Here is a 24,552-nt window from a genome sequence, read left to right on the forward strand (position 1 = left end):
TGGGCCCCTTCTCTTCCGGCTCTTTCGGCTGCCCCGGCATTTTCTTGTGAGGCCAGGGCTTTGGAGGATGGCTCGGCCTCCTGGGGTTGGGGAGGAGCTGACTTGGGGGCCTTTTGCTCCTTTGGACCCCGCCTGGATTTTCTGTCCTTCTGAGCAGGGCTTACTGTTTCAAAGAGTGGGGTTCTCTTTTTTCCCCCTCTGTGTACGATTTGGACTTGGGTTCTGCTCCTCCCCGGGTTCGGTTCCGTGTCCCTGTGGATTCTTCGGTTCCGTCCTTCCAGAGGTTTTTGGCTACCCGCATCTCTCCGCCTGAGGTGCAGTCGGCCTTTGCGGCTTACCTCCTGTGTGACCCGGAGTACACCTCCATAATGGATCCTTCTTCTTTCAGGTTTGGATCGCCGTGTCCTTACTGGGTGCTTTATGAGGTTCCGGGGTTGTCCTGGCTTGCAGACTCCCCCTTGTTTTCACTGGATGCTTGGGACTCGTTCTGTTGGACCCGCACGTTTGAGTGGCGTGAGGCGTTGACAGTGGTCCAGGTTTACCTGGGGGGGGGGGGCGGTTTTGAGAACCTTAATGAGTGTCTTTTCGCTCCTGCCCTTCTGCGGGATGTTGGTGCGGTGCAGCACCGTGTGCAGGTTCCTTTCCTGTTAGCTGCTTTTATGGCGGAGGATTTGCGCACTCGTGACTTTTTGGCTTCGGTCCTGCGTTTCTTTTCCCTCCTCGAGCTGTCGTTGGATTGGCTTGCTGAGGATGTTGAGGCGCTTGGGGCCGTTCCTGGGTCTGACGCCTTGGTCTCAGCTGCTCAGGCGTCATCTGCCATGTTGAAGCTCTTTGCGCCGATCCTGCGGGAGGCGTTGCTGCAGTTTTTCGCTGCGCGTTTCACGTGTTGTCAGGTGGTCCTTGCTTCCTCCTTGGAATCCGTTTGGGCCCCTGGTTCGTAGGTTGTCTTCTCCCTTTTGTCCTCTGCTTTTTGAGGCTTCTGCGGTTGAGCGTTATATTCAGGCGGCTTTTTCCTCTTGCCGCCCTATGTCTGAGTTGTTGGTTCTCCGGGGGAACCGGGGGGTTCCTTCCCAGCGGGGTCGTATCAGGGCTCGTGGATCGGCAGTTGCAGCCAGTTGTCTCGACTTTGAGTTGAGGAGCGAGTGCCGACCACCTCCTGGGTAATTCCGTATTGTTTTTGTCTTTGGGTAAGTAGCTCCGGGGAGCCATAAGGGCTCCCCCCAGAAAACTAACGTTGAATGTAATGAAACGCCATTTTCTGGGTGAGATGCTAAGACTCCCTGGCAACCCTCCCTCCCTCAGGTCGGCATGTGTTTTTGCAGTCTTGACATCCAGCCTCAGAACTGCAGGGTAGATAACCAGCATTGGGGTCTGGGGCTCTTCAACCCTTCCCCCTGCCAGGGAGGGGTGGGGGGGGGGATGATTACGCAGACAGCGGCGCGGCTATGTGGTGATGTCATGCTCGTTTGCTCGTTTTCATTTGGGAAGTTCTGTCCACTAATTCAGCTTTCAGTAGCAATATTTTAACCAGAATAGAGGTTTGTGTTGGGGAGCTTATCTCTCTGGGTGCCTGACCTGGTCGATGGCAGACATAGAATGCTTCCAACCTCACGGGGGTTTCTATAGACCATTGCTCCTTGTGCCTTTCTGAGGGGGGCCAGGTTCTAGCTCGTGGTCCCCAGCAGGCCTAGAACTCCATACGCATTGACTGATGCCAGGGGTCTAATACATTGATATTAGCCCGAATAGCTCCAGGAAGCCTCCGGGTCTTGCCCAGAAAATGTCATTTCATTACATTCAACACTGGTTTTCTTTATACAGATTGTGCAGAGTGAACATGGTCTTCTCACCACAGTTGCCTACAAATTTGGCAAAACTGCTCCAACTATTTATGCCTTAGAAGGTTCTGTTGCTATTGCTGGAGCAGCTGTGCGCTGGCTCAGAGACAACCTCAGCGTAATCAAGACGTCTGCAGATATTGAACCATTAGCCAAGACCGTTAAGGACTCGGGAGGTGTTTACTTTGTTCCGGCCTTTTCTGGTTTATACGCACCTTATTGGCGCACTGATGCAAGAGGGTGAGTAACCTAAATGTATTTCCAGAGCGATAAATACAGTACGGTATAGTGATTATTTCTCTATTCCTATATAAATCATTCCATTATATGTGAAGTCCCAGGAACAAACCTAATTTATAAAGTTATTCAGTGTTAATAAATTTACATTGCAGTAACCATAGGGGAGCAGTAAGAGTACTGTAATGCTTCCTTTTCTTTTCTCCGTCTATCTGACAATTTGCTCATTTTCCCAACTTCATCGTTTCCTTTGAATCGATAATAATAATATAATAATAATAATATTGAGGAACTCATTTGAAGCAATGGGGAGTCTTTAACCAGTAATCTGGATACTCTTGTCATACACTTTACCCCCTCCATTATGCCATGGTTCAGCTTACACTGAACCCACAAGACATCTGGAGGCCATTTCTGAAGCCACTCCAAGTTTTACTTGTAACCCCCATGCACTCTGGTGTGGGTAAAGGAGTTCATTAACCCCTGGACGGCACTGCTGCTAATCAGCCGACAACTCTGCTGTGCGCAAGAAAAAAATAACAAATGAATTATTTTAACCACTGCACTGCATACCTGTTTTGGCAAAAACTTCATAGTGCAGTTGATTAGGACATATTTTTGTTATCTTTATAAATGTTCAGGTAAAGTTAACCCCCGGGCTGCTCTTGTGATTATAGCTTGCAACATGCAAGAAATAAATACAAAAAAAAATTGTCTTATAAACGTGTTCATTTGTGTTTCCTGACCACAGGAAAAATAATGCAAAAATCGTTGATGACATGTTTTGGCCGCAATAGGGTGAGGAAGTATTGCAAAAAATGAGGTGTTGACAGAACAATTGGCACAGGCGGTCCGCTGTGCCTGAGCTGTCAGGCGGGAGTTGCCACAAAGATATTATTATCTAATTATTTCAATGTCTCCGATCGATTTTTTCTTACTTTCTTTGCAGTAATATTATTCAGTAGTGTGTAGTGTGATATATTTGTATAATAAAATGTGTGAATCATCACTATACTCAAAAGTATGTGTGCATATTAGTGATTCAAGTATTATTAAAACTATAAACAAATAGTTTTGCTGTTATTGCACTATATATACAGGTTATATATTAAGTATCTGCATGTTTTGTTCATCATACCAAACCACTAAGTTGGTATGGTGAGTCCAAACATACAAGAGTGGGCTGCACACCCAGCCAGCCCTCCCTCACTCCTCCAACACATAACTCACCATCATTACTCCTCCCACAATACTGTTTGTGGTTTTATGACACTATATATGCATATTATATATAAGTATCTATATGTTTTGTTCACCATAACTGTACAACTAAGCTAGTATGGTGTCCAAACAACATAGTGGCAAGAAAACACTGCATGACAAGTCACACAGCAGCCAGCAGAAAATGCTATGAGACAACGCCACCTCTCCCTCCCTAAGGGGCCTCGTAGCCTGGTGGATAGCGCGCAGGACTCGTAATTCTGTGGCGCGGGTGCGATTCCCGCACGAGGCAGAAACAAATGGGCAAAGTTTCTTTCACCCTAAGTGCCCCTGTTACCTAGCAGTAAATAGGTACCTGGGAGTTAGTCAGCTGTCACGGGCTGCTTCCTGGGGGTGGAGGCCTGGTCGAGGACCGGGCTGCGGGGACACTAAAGCCCCGAAATCATCTCAAGATAACCTCAAGATAACCTCCCTCCCTCCCTCCCTCCTCCCACCATACTATGCACATCGCTAATTCTCACCACAATGCTGCTATTATCAGAATCCTGGTCACTAAATCCAGTGAATGAATAATTTTTCACAAGTTTATTTTGTAAGAGAACATGAGAAGTCATTTGAAGATTCTTAGATGGACAAAATAATTACAGTATGCTGTGGTTAGTGCTGTGAACATCTTGAACAGGAGTGCATTCACTGATATCTGAACCTTGTACACAGTCTTTATCACAGTCAGGCTCTTCTGTAATACTATCATATTGAAACCTTTAACCCTTAAACTGCGAAACATGTCATGTGACGTGGTTATTTACCCAAAAGTGCACATCACGTCATATGACGTGTTGGAGTACTATGCAAAATTTAAACGGCCCGCAGATACACAGGGTTCACCTTGTCTTTATCAGGGCTCTTGTAAACAGACGCCATTTAAAAAAAAATCGTGGGCAACGTTCCCGGGTGTTAGGGCCTCAGTAACCAAGAGGTTACTGAGCCACCAAGGCTTGTGCACGCAGCATGCGCTCACAGCACTGCTGTTCAGCTTGTGACCACAGCATTGCCTAAAAATGTCAAAACATATATGTACATGCTATTATTTAGCGAAGATAATATTACAAAAGACCCTTGACTGTGACAAAAATGTCCAGGATTCTGATAATAGCAGGATTAATGTGATAATTAGTGCTGTAGTGGGAGGAGTAATCTTGGTGGGGAGGGAGGTAGCATTGTCTACTGACTGTGTGTGACCACCTTTTACTGTCTGGACTCACTATACCAGCTTAGTGGTTCACTATGGTGAACAAAACGTGCAGATGCTTATATGTAACGTCTGTATATAATGAATACAACCAAAAACAGTATGGTGGGAAGAGAATGTTGGCGAGTCAGGTGAGGTAAGGGAGAGATGGAGTGGCAGCCAGTGACGGGCTAGCTGGTGTGTGGTAATTACCTAAGTGTAGTTACAGGATGAGAGTTATGCTCGTGGTGTCCCGTCTTCCCAGCACTCTGTCATAAAACGCTTTGAATTTACTGACGGTTTTGGCCTCCACCACCTTTTCACCTAACGTGTTCCGTCTACCACTCTGTTTACAAAAGTAAATTTTCTTACATTTCTCCGGCAGCTTTGTATCGTTAGTTTAAATTGTTTAAATAAGTTTAAATGACCTCTTGTTCTTGAAGTTCCGGGTCTCAGGAATTCTTCCTTATCAATTTTATCGATTCCTGTTACTAATTTGTACGTAGTGATCATATCGCCTCTTTTTCTTCTATCTTCTAGTTTTTGCATATTTAATGCTTCTAACCTTTCCTCGTAGCTCTTGCCCTTCAGTTCTGGGAGCCACTTAGTGGCATGTCGTTGCACCTTTTCCAGTTGATGTGCTTCTTAAGATATGGGCACAATACAACCGCTGCATATTCCAGCTTTGGTCTAACAAAAGTCGTGAACAATTTCTTTAGTATTTCTCCATCCATGTATTTAAAAGCAATTCTGATGTTAGAAAGTGTAGCATAGGCTCCTCGCACAATGTTCTTAATGTGGTCCTCAAGTGACAGTTTTCTATCTAGAACCACCCCTAGATCCCTTTCTTTGTCCGAATTCTTTAAAGATTTCTCACATAATTTATAAGTTGTGTGGGGTTTATGTTCTCCAATTCCACATTCCATAACATGGCATTTATTCACATTAAATTCCATTTGCCAAGTGTTGCTCCATATACTTATTTTTGTCCAGGTCCTCTTGAAGGGCATGACAATCATCCAGGTTTCTTATCTTCCCTATTATCTTAGCATCATCAGCAAACATGTTCATATAATTCTGCATTTCAACTGGTAGATCGTTTATGTAGACAATAAACATCACTGGTGCAAGAACTGAACCCTGTGGTACTCCACTTGTGACATTCCTCCAATCTGATACCTTGCCTCTGATTACGGCCCTCATTTTTCTGTCAGGAAATTTTTCATCCGTGTTAGAAGCTTACCTGTCACCCCTCCAATATGTTCGTTTCCAGAACAACCTCTTATGTTTAACTCTGTCGAAAGCCTTTTTTAGGTCCAGATAGATGCAGTCAACCCAACCATCTCTTTCTTGTAAAATCTCTGTGGCTCGATCATAGAAACTTAGTAAGTTCGTTACACAGGATCTTCCAGGTCGAAAACCATACTGTCTGTGTGATAATATACCATTTTCTCCAGGTGTTCTACCCATTTAGTTTTAATTATTTTTTCCAATATTTTGACTATTACACTTGTCAATGATACAGGTCTATAATTAAGGGTGTCTTCCCTGCTGCCACTTTTGTAGATTGGAACTATGTTAGCCTTTTTGCACACATCAGCTACAACTCCTGTAAACAGGGATGCCTGAAAAATCAGTTGTAGTGGAGTGCTGAGCTCAGGTGCACATTTTCTCAGAACCCATGGTGAAACTCCATCTGGACCAACTGCTTTGTTCTTACTTAGCTCCTTGAGCATTTTTTCCACTTCGTCTCTAAACACCTCTATGTGCTTCATGTTGTTCTCTGAAATTCTTATTTTGTCTGGTTCCCCTGAAGGTTTCATTTTGTACAAACACACTTTGGAACTTTTCGTTTAATGTTTCACACATTTCCTTTTCATTTTCCGTGAATCTATTTCCCATTTTCAACCACTGAATATTATCCTTTACCTGCAATTTGTTGTTTATGAATTTATAGAATAGACCTGGTTCTGTTTTACGATTGTCTGCAATCCCTTTTTCAAAATTTCTTTCTGCCTCTCTCCTCACTGCTGTGTAGTTGTTTCTCGCATCTTTGTGTCGCTGGTATGTTTGGGGGTTTGGCCTCTTCCTGTATTGATTCCATTCTTGTGTCTTTTGGTCTCTGGCCCTCTCGCAATTTCTGTTAAACCAATCCTGTTTCCTAGTTCTGCATCTCTGTTTTGGTATAAAGTTTTTTGTGCCTTTATCATATATTTCACAAAACTTGACATACATCTCATTTACTTCCTTGCCTAGCAGTAAGTCTGCCCAATTATACTCACTAAAAAAAATTCTAAAGTAGCCATAAAGTCCTCTCCTGAAGTCAGGTTTTTCAACTGCTTCAACCTCCTTATTTTCTTCTTGATTATAATGCATTGCATACTTTATTCCCAAAAAGACATGGTCACTTTTACCCAAGGGAAGAAGGTACTGAATGTCAAATATCTCTTCCTCCTTCCTGGTAAATATATAATCTAGCATGTTGGGAACATCCCCTTCTCTCATCCTCGTTGCATGTTTAACATGTTGATACAAGAATGTTTCCAGGATGAGGTCTACAATCTACAGGTTCAAAAATCCTCTGTTCTAGCTTCACATGCTTCCCAGTCTATGGATTTCAAGTTGAAGTCACCGACTATCAACAGTCGTGATCTATCGTTATCCGCTCTCGCTATAATCTCTCTCATTATAGTTATAAGACCTTCTCATTTACTATCTAGCTCCTCCTTTGACCATGTGCTGCTTGGCGGTGGACTATATGCATTTATAATCATTAGTTTATCATCCTCATGGCAGATCTCTAGTGCTATTACGTCAACTTCTTGTGGATTGGTAATCATTATATCGGTCACCTTTAGGTGTTCTTTTACCAGCACAGCAACACCACCCCCCTTTCCTAATTTTTCTGTCACATCTCCAAATTGAGTAGCCCCTTGGGAATATGACCTCATTTAAAATAACATCTTCAAGTTTTGTCTCCGTGAGTGCAACAATGTCTGGTGTCTGCAGCTGTATTACATCACTTAACTCCAGTATCTTCGATCTTATCTTGGCCCTGTCTCTTTTGTTCCCGTTTGCTGCCTGTCTTCCTCGTTCCTCATCTTCCTTCTATGCTCTTGTCCCTAGCTGCTGATGCTGGGGCTGTTTTTCTAGTCCGTATGGCTTGTTATACTGTATCCAATTCAGGTCATTTGATCTGCAGGGGAATATGTGTGGGGTTGTTGGATTGTTTTGCGTGCAGGTTACTCATCAGGGTTTGCCATCTGCGAGAAGCCATGCACAAGTTAGTTTACACTTATTTGTGTTGTGGTAACTTATAGTGTCAAGCGATGTAATAGTTCTGATGTTCCCTTGCCCCTCTCGTTGCACATTGTTGTGTGATCTCATATGTGCTTCTTGGCTCTCCTACTGGTAGGTTAGACTTTGTCCATGTTCAGTTCCCTGCTTTTGCTCCGCCCTTATGTTTTGTTCTTTCCCGGCTTGCCAGGTTTGGGTTCCTGGTTTCCTGGCTTACCCTGCCAGTTGGCATTTTCAAGATCTTGTGGTGTCACGTCTCATGAGTCTCGCATCAGAACCACAGTTTCTCTGATCCCTTGGCGAGCTCGCTAGCATTGGGAAGTTTTCTGTACGGCAGACGTTCCTTCTCATTCCTTGACGGCTTGGGTTTTTGGCTTTGCTTGCTCATTAATCGCACCTGAGGTTTTCCCGCGGCTCTGCCTCTTGCTATGCTCGATCGGTCCATGGCGGGGCTGGTTCGGTTCTGCTTTGAGTCTCTCACCATCTGTTGGTGGTCAGATGGCTTCGTTGAGGGTGTCCCACCTGCGTGCTTCGTCTTGGCAGTGGTGTGGAGTTTTTTTTGGCGGTCCTTCCTTTTTCTTTCTGTCCCTTCATCGGTTTGCTATGTTTTCTTGGCGTCCTCTTGTCCTTCTCTTGTGGATGTTCGGGGCCGTCATCTTGCCACATACTGGGGCCTTGTCTCGTGCGGCGCTGGCGGAGCCGCTCCTGGTTGCTTCGGTTTAGGAGTGTCCTCTGCATCCCTTCACGAGCCTTCTCTGGCGTAGTTCACCTCCGGCCTGCTCTTGCGCCGCTTGAGCCGTCCTGGTTCTTGGATTGCGTGCTCTTTTCTCTTCTCGGTTTGTTGTGGCCCCTTCGGTTCTGAGTTGTTTTCTAAGGCTCTTTTCTTCTTGGTGTTGGCCTCTGGGGGTCGGGTTGGAGTGCTTCATGCCCTCCTCCGGCGCCTGGGTTTCGGCTCTTTTTGGTTCTCCTGATAGGTTTGTTCGCTTGCAGCCGTCTCCTTTTCTGGCGAAGACTGGCTCTGCTGCTTTTCGGAGGGGTACTTGGGTTGTTTGATGCTTGGTTGGTCTGGCCGGGAGTGCATCGTGTGTTGTGTTCGGTTGCGGCACTTCACCATGCTTAGCGAGTCACGACTGCCATGACCGGGTTCACTTCTTCCCTGTTCCAGGGTGTGGTTCTCTCGGGTCGTCCATGGGGGGTTCGGTCCTGCCCAAGTCGTTCGTTTATTGGCTCTGCGTTCCTTCGTTGATGTTCCTGGGCCTTGTCGAGCCTGTGTGGCCTTGGGTTGGCAGTTGCAGTTTTGTCTCCACTTCGCATTGGGGTGTGTGCGACTTCCGCCTCCCGGATTAGGACCCTCTTGTTTTCGTCTTTGGGTAAGTTATCTTGAGATGATTTCGGGGCTTTTTAGTGTCCCCGTGGCCCGGTCCTCGACCAGGCCTCCACCCCCCAGGAAGCAGCCCGTGACAGCTGACTAACATCCAGGTACCTATTTTACTGCTAGGTAACAGGGGCATAGGGTGAAAGAAACTCTGCCCATTGTTTCTCGCCAGCGCCTGGGAGCGAACCCAGGACCACAGGATCACAAGTCCAGCGTGCTGTCCGCTCGGCCGACCGGCTCCTAGCGGTCGGTAGCTTCGGGGAACCGATTCCCAGAAAACCAGCGTTGAATGTAATGAAACACCATTTTCTGGGTGAGACCCGGAGGCTCCCTTGCAAGCCTCCCTCCCCCCGGTCGGTGGTTTTTCACGTGTTTTGATATCCAGCTTCAGAACTGAGAGGTGGATTGCCAGCACAGGGGTCTGGGGCTCCCCCTTCCGGGGAGGGGGGAGCTGCTACGCTGCACTGCTGTCTGCAGCAGTGCGGCGACGTGTGACGTCATACTCGTTTGCCTGTTTCTGTTTGGGGAGTTCTATCCACTTGTTCAGCTTTTCATAGCAATTTTCACCAGAATGGAGGTTTGTTTTGGGACGCTTATCTTTCTGGGTGCCTGACCCAGTCAATGGCACACATAGAATGCTTCCAACCACACGGGGGTTTCTATAGGCCATTGCTCCTTGTGCCTCTTCTGAGGTGGCCAGATTCTGGCTCGTGGTCCCTGGTAGGCCCACAGAACTCCATACACATGACTGATGCCAAAGTCTGACATTATCATATCAACCTGGATAGCTCTGGGGAGCCTCCGGGTCTCACCCAGAAAATGGCGTTTCATTACATTCAATGCTGGTCTTTTAGGCTGTAGTCGTGTTCTAACCATGCAGTACTGTCTGTTTTGTTTCTCTGACTCTCTGCATGCTTTTCTTGGCGGTGGCAGCAGACATTAATGACTTTAACTGTTAGGTGTTCATAGTGCCACTGCTCCCTGCACTTCTCTGAAGGGGCCATGTTCTGGCTTGTGGTCCCCAGTAGGCCAATAAGAACTTTGCGACTGATGGCACTGAATCAGTGTAATAGCTTCAGGGAGCTACATGGGCTCTTCCCCCAGAAATTGGGTTTAGTGGGTGAGCTATGGAAAAGATCAAGGCTGATATTTGAAACTCTCAGTTCAGAAGTCATGGTCTCCTGGAGAATATCCATCATATGAGAAGATGAAATTGATATTTATCAAAGTAGATTATATGCATGAAATATGAGAAATAGGATAACTTGTACTGTCTTATATTGTTGCATTTGCATTTGTAGACTTGATGATGAGTGCAACATAATTATGTGGAGTTGGAACTGCAGGAAAACTACTGACCATATTTTAGATCAAATTATGTTGCTGTTTCCATTTACCGCTTGACACTCTTGACATTGTTCTTCCCACTTTAAACCAACTCAAATTTTTTTTTAATTTAACGTGTAGAATTGGACCTGAGTAAATCCTACTACACAGAACTGGGGAGTGTACTGCATCACGTGTGTTATTTATTAATTCATGCTTGGAAAAATACAATGTTTACTACTTTTATAGGACCATATGTGGCTTGACTCAAGGCAGCACTGGAGCTCACTTGGCACGAGCTGTGCTTGAAGCAGTTTGCTTTCAAACTCGAGAAATCCTAGACTCTATGCAAAAAGACTCTGGCATTGCCCTTAACAAGTTGCAAGTAGATGGTGGGATGACCTGTAACAATACTCTAATGCAGTTGCAGGCAGATATTGCAGGTGTACCTGTTGGTAAGCATTTACAAATAGTTTGCATTTGCAAATATTCTATATAATGTTGCCATGATTAAGTTTTCTATTACTGTATTTAATATGCCTAATGAAATCATTGATATGGTTGCTGCATTTTATAGCATTCAAAATTTTATAACGCTTCTTATATTGTCATCTACTATGCTTTTGTCTCTCATTTACTTGTTGTTAAGCTTCTTTAATTACCAAGTTCCTGACAGTATCCCACAGGCTTCTCATTTGTGTTATACCTTTGTTGTTATTTTTTAAGTGCTCTATAAATTAGTAAATACCTCATACATGTGTACCAAATGAACGTAGAACATTTCTGAACAGAGGCTTTAAATTGATACTGTGCTGCATTTGAAAGGATCAAGAGAAGACTGAACCACAGACTCGTGTGGTTCATTAGATAACCGTGCAAAGCCATCAAATGAGCGAGACATTGCTTATGCTGATCACCAAGCCAGTACCCTTATCACAGGTAAAAAGATCTGCTGGCCTTGGATATCAATGTACACACATTCTGACCTCTGAAAAATAATGCATTAATCCTACCTCTGTGCCTCAAAACTCCACACACTCATTCATAACAAATTATTTCAAGCTTAGAATATTATTTTAATTGTTTGGACATCTGGGACAAACTCCCCTGTGTTGTTTCCCTTGTTTCTTTCAGTGAAAGTGCATGCCAGATGTTGTTAAAATGTAATTACCTAAGTAATTACCTAAGTGTAGTTACAGGATGAGAGCTACGCTCGTGGTGTCCCGTCTTCCCAGCACTCTTTGTCATATAACGCTTTGAAACTACTGACGGTCTTGGCCTCCACCACCTTCTCACCTAACTTGTTCCAACCGTCTACCACTCTGTCTGCGAAAGTGAATTTTCTTATATTTCTTTGGCATCTGTGTTTAGCTAGTTTAAATCTATGACCTCTTGTTCTTAAAGTTCCAGGTCTCAGGAAATCTTTCCTATCGATTTTATCAATTCCTGTTACTATTTTGTATGTAATGATCATATCACCTCTCTTTCTTCAGTCTTCTAGTTTTGGCATATTTAATGCCTCTAACCTCTCTTTGTAGCTCTTGCCCTTCAGTTCTGGGAGCCACTTAGTAGCATGTCTTTGCACCTTTTCCAGTTTGTTGATGTGCTTCTTAAGATATGGGCACCACACAACCACTGCATATTCTAGCTTTGGCCTAACAAAAGTCGTGAACAATTTCTTTAGTATATCGCCATCCATGTATTTAAAAGCAATTCTGAAGTTAGAAAGCATGGCATAGGCTCCTCGCACAATATTCTTTATGTGGTCCTCAGGTGATAGTTTTCTATCTAGAACCACCCCTAGATCTCTTTCTTTATCAGAATTCTTTAAAGATTTCTCACATAATATATAGGTTGTGTGGGGTCTATGTTCTCCTATTCCACATTCCATAACATGGCATTTATTAACAGTAAATTCCATTTGCCAAGTGGTGCTCCATTTACTTATTTTGTCCAGGTCATCTTGAAGGGCATGACAATCATCTAAGTTTCTTATCCTTCCAATTATCTTAGCATCATCAGCAAATATGTTCATATAATTCTGTATACCAACTGGTAGATCATTTATGTAGACAATAAACATCACTGGTGCAAGAACTGAACCCTGTGGTACTCCACTTGTGACATTTCTCCAGTCCGATACATTGCCTCTGATTACTGCCCTCATTTTTCTATCAGTCAGAAAATTTTTCATCCATGTTAAAAGCTTACCTGTCACCCCTCCAATATTTTCCAGTTTCCAGAACAACCTCTTATGTGGAACTCTGTCAAAAGCCTTTTTTAGGTCCAGATAGATGCATTCAACCCAACCATCTCTTTCTTGTAATATCTCTGTTGCTTGATCATAGAAACTGAGTAAATTCGATACACAGGATCTTTCAGATCGAAAACCATACTGACGGTCTGATATTATATCATTTCTCTCCAGGTGTTCTACCCATTTAGTTTTAATTATTTTTTCCAATATTTTGACTATTACACTTGTCAATGATACAGGTCTATAATTAAGGGGGTCTTCCCTGCTTCCACTTTTGTAGATTGGAACTATGTTAGCCTTTTTCCACACATCAGCTACAACTCCTGTAAACAGGGATACCTGAAAAATCAGTTGAAGTGAAATGCTGAGCTCGGGTGCACATTCTCTCAGAACCCATGGTGAAACTCCATCTGGACCAACTGCTTTGTTCTTATTTAGCTCCTTGAGCTTTTTTTTCACTTCGTCTTTAGACACCTCTATGTGCTCTATGTTGTTCTCTGCAATTCTTATTGTGTCTGGTTCCCTGAAGATTTCATTTTGTACAAACATACTTTGGAACTTTTTGTTAAATGTTTCACACATTTCCTTTTCATTTTCCGTGAATCTATTTCCCATTTTCAACCTCTGAATATTATCCTTTACCTGCAATTTGTTGTTTATGAATTTATAGAATAGACTTGGTTCTGTTTTACATTTGTCCGCAATCCCTTTTTCAAAATTTCTTTCTGCCTCTCTCCTCACTGCTGTGTAGTTGTTTCTCGCATCGTTGTATCGCTGGTATGTTTGGGGGTTTGCCTCTTCCTGTATTGATTCCATTTTTGTGTCTTTTGGTCTCTGGCCCTCTCGCAATTTCTGTTGAACCAATCCTGTTTCCTAGTTCTGCATCTCTGTTTTGGTATAAATTTTTTTGTGCCTTTATCATATATTTCACAAAACTTGACATACATCTCATTCACTTCCTTGCCTAGCAACAAGTCTGTCCAATTATACTCACTAAAAAAATTCTAAGGTTGCCATAATGTCCTCTCCTAAAGTCAGGTTTTTCAATTGCATCAACCTTCTTATTTTCTTCCAGATTATAATGCATTGCATACTTTATTCCCAAAAAGACATGGTCACTTTTACCCATGGGAGGAAGGTACTGAATATCAAATATTTCTTCCTTCTTGAAGGTCGTGCGGCGCTGGTGGAGCTGCTACGGCTTGCTTTCGGTTTTGATTTTCCTTTTGCACCGTTTAGCGAGTTGTTTCGGGCATTGTTTCACTTCAGGCCTGCTCATGTGCCGTCTGAGCCATCCTGGTCTTTGGGCAAGGTGCTCTCTTATATTTCTCTTCCCGTCGGTTTGATGTGGCTCCTTCTGTTCAGGAGGGTTTCTCAGAGGTTTCTGCTCTTTTGGGTTCTGGTGATCAGTTTGTTCGTTTGCAGTTGTCTCTCCTTCTCTGGCGAGGTTGGGATGGCTGTTTTCCGGAGGAGTCCCTGGGGTTGTTGCTTGGTTGGTTTGGCCGGGAGTGCATCTGCTTGTGTCTGGTTGTGGCTCTCGGTCATTGCCTGCGTGTCGTGGCCTCTGTGACCATGGCTGCGCTTTGGGTTGACCCCGGGTTCCTTTCGTCCCTGTTCCAGGATTTGGGTCTCCCAGGTCGTCTGCGGGGTCATTCGGTGTTGCAAATTATCTTGCTTTCAGGTTTCGGCACATGGTTTCTGCCTCCCGGGTTTGTCCCTCTTTTGTGATTGTCTTTATAGTTCCGGGTAGTCAAATGGGCTTCCCCCAGAAAACCAGCATTGAATGTAATGAAACGCCATTTTCTGGGGGAGACCTGGAGGCTCCCGAGCATCCCTCCCTCCCTCCCAGTTGGCGGCTTTTCTAGGGGAGCCCCTCCAGCTCCCTGGAGCTTATCCAGGCTGATATGCTAATGTCAGACTTTGGCATCAGTCATGTGTATGGAGTTCTATGGGCCTACCGGGGACCATGAGCCAGAACCTGGCCCTATCAGAGAGGCAAGGGGAGCAATGGCCTATAGAAACCCCCGTGTGGTTGGAAGCATTCTATGTCTGCCATCGACCGGGTCAGGCACCCAGAAAGGTAAGGGTCCCAAACCCCCCCCCCCCCCTGCCATGAGGGGAAAGGGAAAGCCCCAGACCTACCACGCCGGTTATCCATTGTCAGTTCTTCGGCTGATGCTATAGGCTGAGGTCATGTGCTCTGGCTCTGGCGGTTGTTTCAGCACTGTACCTAGTGTGTGGTGACTGTCTTCTAAGTGGTGCATGAGCCGGTAGTGATTCTCCAGTACTCAGGCTGCATGCGCCTAGGGTTTCCTTTCTTAGGTCCCCTGTAAGTACTGCCCTTGGGGCTTGGGGTTCCCTTCCACAAGTTCCTTGGGTTCTGCCCCTGCTAGGCCATTTACTGCTTGGTTTTCGGTCGCCCTTTGTGTGATAGGGGGTTCTGTCTCCCTTGTTCGCCTTAGGGTAAGATGTGTCATTCACATCTTGTCACTTGTACCCAAACGCAGCTGGAACTTGCTTAACTGTCTCCAGTGACCAGCTCCTCAAACAAGGAGATTGGCATCTGTCACCCATTGGAATTTTACCTTGTTTGTCTGTGCTAATTGTTGCAATGATCTTCTCTGGGTCACTCATGCCTTGCCCGCCTTGCAGTGCCTGGCTTAGCCTTTCCAGGTACGTTGGGTTCTCTCTACTCCCCTAGTTGTCTTCACCTAGTTGTGCTTGCTGGGGTTGAATTTTGGCTCTTTAGTCCTGCCCCTGTCACTCACCTGCCATTTACAGGGCCTCTGTGCTTGTTGTGCTTCCCTTGTTGTTGTTGCCAGGGTTGCGCCCTGGGTTTTTGGTGTCTCCTGTCGTTCGGCTTGGGTCCAGCTCCCTGAGCCTACTGGGCTCTGTTGTATCTACACCTGAGTCTGTGTGTGGGGTCTGCTTCCACCAGGAAAGCCAGAAAGAGGTCCAACGTAGAAAGAGCACACAGACGACACTACAAAAGAAAAAATTAAAGGAAATGCTGAAGCAGACACGACTTTCCATTCAAAGAAGAAATAATTTAAACAGGGAGGTTGAAGAAATCAAACAGAGACTGAAGCATTCATATCAGATTGAAGAAAGGCAACTAGAACAGAAAGCAATTCAAGAAATAAAGAAAACCCCAATATATTTCTTCACATATGCTAAATCAAGAACAAAAACCACTGCCAGTATTGACCTATTCGTACTAGTGAAGGTTCATATACCAAGGATGACAAAGAAATTAGTGAAATCCTAAAAAAGCAGTATGAGGACATGTTTAGCACCCCGATAAACAACATGAAAGTGGAAGATCCGGACAACTTCTTTATGCGTGATATCCAAACACCTGTAAATATAACTGATATCAACATGAGCATGGCAGATTTTGAAAGAGAAATTGACAATATGCCCATGCACTCGGCCCCGGGTCCACACATATGGAATTCAATATTTATAAAGAAATGCAAAGTGCCGGTAGCACAGGCACTCAGTACAGTGTGGAGGAAGAGCTTGGACACAGGGGAGATACCAGATGCACTTAAAGCAGCAGACATAGCCCCTCTACACAAGGGAGGGAGCAAAGCATTGGCAAAGAATTATAGACCAGTTGCACTAACGTCCCACATAATAAAAGTATTTGAGAGAGTGATCAGGAGTCAGGTCACTAATTTCCTGGAGACCAATGACCTCCACAACCCAGGCCAATACAGATTTAGAGCAGGAAGATCATGCCTCTCACAGCTACTTGACCATTACGACAAAATCACAGAAGCATTAGAAGGAAAACAGAATGCAGATGTGGTATACATGGATTTCTCAAAGGCATTCGATAATTGTGACCATGGAGTGATAGCACACAAAATGGGGTCAATGGGAATAACTGGTAAAGTAGAATGCTGGATACTCAGTTTTCTGTCGAACAAAACACAGAGAGTAACAGTCAACCATATAAAATCGAGACCAAGCGCAGTTAAAAGCTTAGTACCTCAAGGTACAGTTCTTGCACCACTGCTTTTCCTTATTCTCATATCAGATATAGACTCAAATACAAGGCACATCTTCATATTATCCTTTGCAGATAACACAAAAATCAGCATGAAAATTATCTCTGCTGAAGATATTGAAAAACTACAAGTAGATATTAATTAATAAAGTTTTCGGCTGGGTAGCAGAAAGTAACATGATGTTGTACAGCGATAAATTCCAGGTGCTCAGATACAGTAAAAATGAGAACCTTAAACATAATACAGGGTACAAAATGGAATCAAATTTGCCTACAGTAGGAAGGCAACATGTAAAGGATTTGGGAATAATGATGTCTGATGACCTAAATTTTAGGGAGCATAATCAGGCAAATATTGCGTCAGCCAGGAAAATGATAGGATGGATTACGAGAACTTTCAAATCCAGGGATCCCATCACAATGGTTGTACTCTTCAAGTCACTTGTGTTGTCCCGTCTTGAGTACTGATCAGTACTCACTTCCCCCTTCAGAGCAGGAAAGATTGCTAGCATAGAGGGAATACAGAGAATATATACGGGATACATAAACAAGATAAAGCATCTAAATTATTGGAATCATCTCAAAGCTCTCCGAATGTACTTGCTAGAAAGACAACAGGAGAGATATCAATTAATATACATGTGGAAAATACTGGAGGGCCAAGTCCCAACTCTGCACAGTAAAATAAAAACATACTGGAGTGAACGATATGGAAGAAAATGCAGAATAGAACCAGTGAAGAGCAGGGGTGCCATAGGCACAATTAGAGAGAACTGTATAAACATCAGAGGTCCTCGGTTGTTCAACATACTCCCAGCGAGCATAAGAAATATTGCCGGAACAACAGTACACATCTTCAAGAGGAAACTAGATAGTTTCCTTTAAGGAGTGCCGGACCAACCGGGCTGCGGTGGGTATGTGGGCCTTCAGGCTACTGCAAGCAACAGCCTAGTAGACCAAACTCTCACAAGTCAAGTCTGGCCAAATTCCCAGAACCCCATTAACCAGGTATCAACCACCACATCCCTTCCTCGTGCTTTCCTTTTGTTTCCTACTCTGACGCTGGAATCCTTCTGTCATTTCTTTTGCTCATTGGGCATCCGTTCCATCTGTGTCCCCTGGTACGTGTGCCCCTTGTGTTTCTTGGTCTGTCTTTGTCTACCCTCTCATTTCATCTGTGTGTCTTGCTTGTGGTGTTGGGTCCCTTCTTTCGTGTCTCAGTCGGGGCCTTGGTCTCAGACCTCCTGGCGTGCTCGTTGGCGTTGGAATGTTTTTTCTGTACGGCAGACGTTCCATCTCCTCCTTTGCTGGTTCGGGGTCCGGCTCTGCCTGTTCGGTGGTGTGCACCAGAGAGCTTCCCATGGCGGGGCTGGTTCGGCTCCACCTAGAGTTCCGCCTTCTGTTGGTGGTCGGGTGGCTTTGTTGGTGGTGTCCCACCTGCGTGCTTCTTCTTGGCGGCAGTGTGGGGTATTTTGGCGGTCCTTCCTTTTTCCTTCTGTCCCTTCTTAGGTAGCTGTGTTTTGTTGGCATGGTCTTGTCCTTCTCTTATTAGGGTTCGGGGCCGTCATTTTGCCGCATACTGTCGCCTCGTTTCGTAATTACCTAAGTGTAATTACCTAAGTGTAGTTACAGGATGAGAGCTACGCTCGTGGTGTCCCGTCTTCCCAGCACTCTTTGTCATATAACGCTTTGAAACTACTGACGGTCTTGGCATCCACCACCTTCTCACTTAACTTGTTCCAACCGTCTACCACTCTATTTGCGAAGGTGAATTTTCTTATATTTCTTCGGCATCTGTGTTTAGCTAGTTTAAATCTATGACCTCTTGTTCTTGAAATTCCAGGTCTCAGGAAGTCTTCCCTGTCGATTTTATCAATTCCTGTAACTATTTTGTATGTAGTGATCATATCACCTCTTTTTCTTCTGTCTTCTAGTTTTGGCATATTTAATGCTTCTAACCTCTCCTCGTAGCTCTTGCCCTTCAGTTCTGGGAGCCACTTGGTAGCATGTCTTTGCACCTTTTCCAGTTTGTTGATGTGCTTCTTAAGATATGGGCACCACACAACAGCTGCATATTCTAGCTTTGGCCTAACAAAAGTCATGAACAATTTCTTTAGTATATCGCCATCCATGTATTTAAATGCAATTCTGAAGTTAGAAAGCATAGCATAGGCTCCTTGCACAATATTCTTTATGTGGTCCTCAGGTGATAGTTTTCTATCTAGAACCACTCCTAGATCTCTTTCTTTATCAGAATTCTTTAAAGATTTCTCACATAATATATAGGTTGTGTGGGGTCTATGTTCTCCTATTCCACAATCCATAACATGACATTTATTAACATTAAATTCCATTTGCCAAGTGGTGCTCCATATACTTATTTTGTCCAGGTCTTCTTGAAGGGCATGACAGTCATCTAAATTTCTTATCCTTCCTATTATCTTAGCATCATCAGCAAACATGTTCATATAATTCTGTATACCAACTGGTAGATCATTTATGTACACAATAAACATCACTGGTGCAAGAACTGAACCCTGTGGTACTCCACTTGTGACATTTCTCCATTCTGATACATTGCCTCTGATTACTGCCCTCATTTTTCTATCAGTCAGAAAATTTTTCATCCATGATAGAAGCTTACCTGTCACCCCTCCAATATTTTCCAGTTTCCAGAACAACCTCTTATGTGGAACTCTGTCGAAAGCCTTTTTTAGGTCCAGATAGATGCAGTCAACCCAACCATCTCTTTCCTGTAATATCTCTGTGGCTCGATCATAGAAACTGAGTAAATTCGATACACAGGATCTTCCAGATCGAAAACCATACTGTCTGTCTGATATTATATCATTTCTCTCTAGGTGTTCTACCCATTTAGTTTTGATTAGTTTTTCCAATAGTTTCACTATTACACTTGTCAATGATACAGGTCTATAATTGAGGGGGTCTTCCCTGCTGCCACTTTTGTAGATTGGAACTATGTTAGCCTGTTTCCACACGTCTGCTACGATTCCTGTACACAGGGATGCCTGAAAGATCAGGTGAAGTAGAATGCTGAGCTCAGATGCACATTCTCTCAGAACCCATGGTGAAACGCCATCTGGGCCAGCTGCTTTGTTCTTACCGAGCTCCTTGAGCATTTTTTCCACTTCGTCTCTAGACACCTCTATGTGCTCTATGTTGTTCTCTGGAATTCTTATTGTATCTGGTTCCCTAAAGATTTCATTTTGTACAAACACACTTTGGAACTTTTCGTTTAGTGTTTCACACATTTCCTTTTCATCTTCCGTGAATCTATTTCCCATTTTCAACCTCTGAATATTATCCTTTACCTGCAATTTGTTGTTTATGAATTTATAGAATAGACCTGGTTCTGTTTTACATTTGTCCGCAATCCCTTTTTCAAAATTTCTTTCTGCCTCTCTCCTCACTGCCGTGTAGTTGTTTCTCGCATCTTTGTATCGCTGGTATGTTTGGGGGTTCGGCCTCTTCCTGTATTGATTCCATTTTTGTGTCTTTCGGTCTCTAGCCCTCTCGCAATTTCTATTGAACCAATCCTGTTTCCTAGTTCTGCATCTCTGTTTTGGTATAAATTTTTTTGTGCCTTTATCATATATTTCACAAAACTTGCCATACATCTCATTCACTTCCTTGCCTAGCATCAAGTCTGTCCAATTATACTCACTAAAAAAATTTCTAAGGTCACCATAATGTCCTCTCCTGAAGTCTGGTTTTTCAACTGCTTCAACCTCCTTATTTTCTTCCAGCTTATAACGCATTGCATACTTTATTCCCAAAAAGACATGGTCACTTTTACCCAAGGGAGGAAGGTACTGAATGTCAAATATCTCTTCCTCCTTCCTGGTAAATATCAAATCTAGCATGGAGGGAACGTCCCCTTCCCTCATCCTCGTAGCTTGTTTAACATGTTGATACAAGAATGTTTCCAGGATGAGGTCTACAAATTTACAGGTCCAAAAATCTTCTGTTTTAGCTTCATATGCTTCCCAGTCTATGGATTTCAAGTTGAATTGAATTGAAATTGAAATAAGTTTATTGAGGTAAAATACACACAAAGGGATGAGGTAGCTCAAGCTATTCTCACCCCGTTCAGTACAACGTGTTAATATATACATATACACACATCACAAATAAACATATTACCAAACATTCTGAGAGGTAAAAATATACATTTCCTCCCTCACAAGGAGTATGGTATCAGACGTACACACAAATACTTTTATGACCTAGGTATACTGTATAGACAATTTGCAAGACACCTGCAGATAATTCAACAAAATATTACAATCTTGGTGCAAAATTCTTATATCTCTCAAGAATATCATCAACCTTTCCGTTGTGACACATCCAGGCTATTTGTTCAGGAACAGTCTTTATCTCAGTGTTTCTATATACACTAATCAACGGACAATCAAGAATATAATGGACAAGGGTGTGAGACCTTAACATACCACATAGTTTACACTTCGTGTCATTACCATGAACATCTATCCCATATTCCCAGTAATATTTGTACCCAAGCCTGAGCCGCATGTACACAGAGTCACTCCAAGCATTTCTCCTTTTACCATAAGTGAAATGGGTGTTTTGACTCACATACATGTAGTGTTGCATGGTTTGACTACTCTCATACATTATCTCTCTCCTCTCCACTCCCGCCTGTGCCTGAATATTTCTGATTTTGCTTCTTATTTGTCTCATTGTGAATTCACATTCAATGTCAACTTGTGGTTTTGATGTGGCACGTTTGGCCAAGTCATCCGCCACCTCGTTGAGCACTATTCCAACATGAGACGGAATCCACATGAATTTCACACTATAACCTTTCAGCTGTATCTCAGTTATTCTTCTCTTACAGTCCTCCACTATAGACATGAAGACTGGGTTTCGACTGTTTAAGGACTCCAGTGCTCCTCGGCTATCGACAAATACAAAAACATTTTTGTCGTCATGACGTACTTCCTCCAAACACGCCAGAATGGCCTGCAGTTCAGCTTGTGTGGATGATATATAATTACTAAGCCGGAGTTCAATTATCCTGTCCACAGTCCCAAACTCCGTATATTCCCTTATTAGGACACCACACCCTGCCCTGCCATCCTCCGCCACCGACCCGTCGCAATATACATGTAAACTGTTGCCTCTTGGTAACCGAGAGTTGAAGTCACCGACTATCAACAGTAAAGATCTATCGTTATCCGCTCTCGCTATAATCTCTCTCATTATTGTTATAAGACCTTCACGTTTACTATCTAGCTCCTCCTTTGACCATGTGCTGCTTGGCGGTGGACTATATGCATTTATCATCATTAGTTTATCATCCTCATAGCAGATCTCTAGTGCTATTATGTCAACTTCTTGTGGATTGGCAGTCATTATTTCCTTCACCTTTAGGTGTTCTTTTACCAGCACAGCAACGCCACCGCCTTTCCTAATTTTTCTGTCCCGTCTCCAAATTGAGTAGCCCCTTGGGAATATGACCTCATTTAAAATTACATCTTCAAGTTTTGTCTCCGTGAGTGCAACAATGTCTGGTGTCTGTAGCTGTATTACATCACTTAACTCCAGTATCTTCGATCTCACTCCATCTATGTTGGTGTATGCAATCTTCAGGAACTTGTTCCCCCTCTCTCTATTGATTTTGTTGGTTTGCCTTTATGTACCACTTTACTGGTCTGCCTACCCCTATCACTTTGTAGAAAAAAAAATTTATTTCTTCTTCATTCCTGCTCTCATTTAAATGTTTTGCCTCGGCGAGGTTCAGTTTCAGCTTCTCTCTATCTTCTTTTGAAAGATCTCGTCTTAACGACCACCCTTTCCCATCCTCATCACTTTGCAATTTTCTAGCATTCCTTAGTACTTCTTCCATCTGTTTGGCACCGTTTAGGGTGATCCTCAAAGGTCGATCTTTCCCTTTTACGTACCTGCCTATTCTCCTGTAGTCGCACACATTCTCTCTGTTTGTAAGACCTTCCACGAGGCCAACAATTTTATCTACTACTTTAGCTTCTTCTACAGCTCTTTCTGACCTAGATGTTATCGCCTTTTCTTTGCAGCCAAAAATGATCAGGGACTTACTCCGATCAACTGTGTTTTGCACCAACTTCGGGTTAGATGCCAATTCTTTCCTCACTTCCAGCCTAATGTTTGTTTTATCTTGGTTGCTGCAGTGTTTGACTTCCTTTACTGCTTCTTCTATTTTTTCCTTCTCCTTCTTCTTCGTGCGGCACTGGCGAAGCTGCTTCCACTTGCGTTCGGTGTTGATGTTACTTCTGCGCTGTTCCACAAGCTGTCTAGTGAGTTGGTTCACCTCCGGCCTGCTCATGCACCATCTGAGCTATCCTGGTAGTTGGACTGGGTGCTCTCTTTTCTTCTCCTCGGCTTCTTGTGGCATCCTGGATAAGCATCCGGGTTTTTTTTCGGGGGCTTATTTCCTGTTAGCATTAGCCTCTGGGGGTCGGGTTGGTGAGTTTCATGCTCTCCTCTGGCTTTGGAGTTTCTGCTCCTTTGGCCAGGGCCGTTTTATTCTTCTGAAGCCTTCTCCTTCTTTTCTGGCGAAGAATGAGACTGTTGCTTTCTGGATGGGTCCCTGGGTTGTTGATGATTTGTTGGTTAGGCCAGGGGTGCATCATGTTTTGTGCCCGGTTGCAGCTCTCCGCCGTTATTGGTGCGCCACAGTTTCTGTGTCCGTGAACACGCTTTGGGTTGATCCGGCTTTCCTTTTTCCCTGTTTGCAGGTGCGGGTCTCCCAGGTCGTTCGCAGGGTTATTAAGGCTGGCCAGCCAGCGGTCTATCCCCGTGCCCGTGACGTTCGCAAGTTCGGCTCTTGCTGCCGTTCTTTGGGACTGTGTCTTGGGCGATCATTCGGGCATGGGGCTTTTGGTGGTCGAATAGGGTCCTGGCTGCTCGTTGCCTTGTTCATGTCGGTGGATGCAACCAGTTGTCTCGGCTTCGGGTTGAGGAGTGAGCAGCGACCGCCTCCCAAGTTAGTCCCTATTCTTCCTCTGTGGTGAGTTAGCTCCAGGGGAGCCGAAGGGGCTCCCTCCAGAAAACCAGCGTTGAATGTAATGAAACGTCATTTTCTGGGTGAGATCCGGAAGCTCCCCAGCATGCCTCCCTCCCTTCCTCCGGTTGGCAGTTTTTTGCGTTTTTTGACATCCAGCCTCAGAACTGATGTTGGATAGCCGATGCGGTAGGTCTTTGGCTCGCCTTTCCCCCTCCCAGAGAGGGGGGGGAGCTGGCAGACAACGGCACGGCGATGTGTGACGTCATGATCGTTTGCTCGTTTTTTTTTTATGGGAGTTCTATCCACTTGTTCGGCTTGTGGTAGCAGTTTTCACCAGAATAGGGGTTTGTTTTGGAACGCTTACTTTTTTGGATGCCTGACCCGGTCAATGGCAGACATAGAATCCTTCTAACCACACGGGGGTTTCTATAGGCCATTGCTCCCCTTGCCTCTCTGAGGGGGCCAGGTTCTGGCTCGTGGTCTCTGGTAGGCCCTAGAACTCCATACACATGACTGATGTCAAAGTCTGACATTAGCATATCATCCTGGATAAGCTCCTAGGAGGCTCCGGGTCTCACCCAAAAAATGGCATTTCATTTCATTCCACGCTGGTTTTTTGCATGTTTTGACATCCAGCCTCCGAACTGAAGGTGTGGGTTGCCAGTGCTAGGAGTCTGGGGCTCCCCATTTTCCCTCCTGGGGAGGGGGGAGCTGCGCAGTTGGCGGCG

General features: G+C 44.2%; 2 protein-coding genes across 6 annotated transcripts in view; one reads left to right on the forward strand and one right to left on the reverse strand.

Moving 5' to 3' along the window:
• Positions 1-24,552, reverse strand: part of Rpn1 (regulatory particle non-ATPase 1) — a 674,509-nt gene that overhangs the window by 385,458 nt on the left and 264,499 nt on the right. The gene's annotated exons all lie outside the window — the stretch shown is intronic.
• Positions 1-24,552, forward strand: part of LOC123754113 (glycerol kinase) — a 266,318-nt gene that overhangs the window by 124,118 nt on the left and 117,648 nt on the right. For all 5 annotated transcript variants that reach the window (XR_011223551.1, XR_011223553.1, XR_011223552.1 and 2 more), the window contains 2 exons: positions 1,822-2,078; positions 10,775-10,980. Coding sequence is in view for 2 of the 5 variants with exons in the window: in XM_069308583.1 (XP_069164684.1) it covers positions 1,822-2,078; positions 10,775-10,980 (463 nt within the window). In the remaining 3 variants the exon portion in view is untranslated. The remainder of the gene's footprint in view (positions 1-1,821; positions 2,079-10,774; positions 10,981-24,552) is intronic.

The sequence above is a fragment of the Procambarus clarkii genome, chromosome 6, assembly GCF_040958095.1.
Source record: "Procambarus clarkii isolate CNS0578487 chromosome 6, FALCON_Pclarkii_2.0, whole genome shotgun sequence".
Lineage (NCBI taxonomy): Eukaryota > Metazoa > Arthropoda > Malacostraca > Decapoda > Cambaridae > Procambarus > Procambarus clarkii.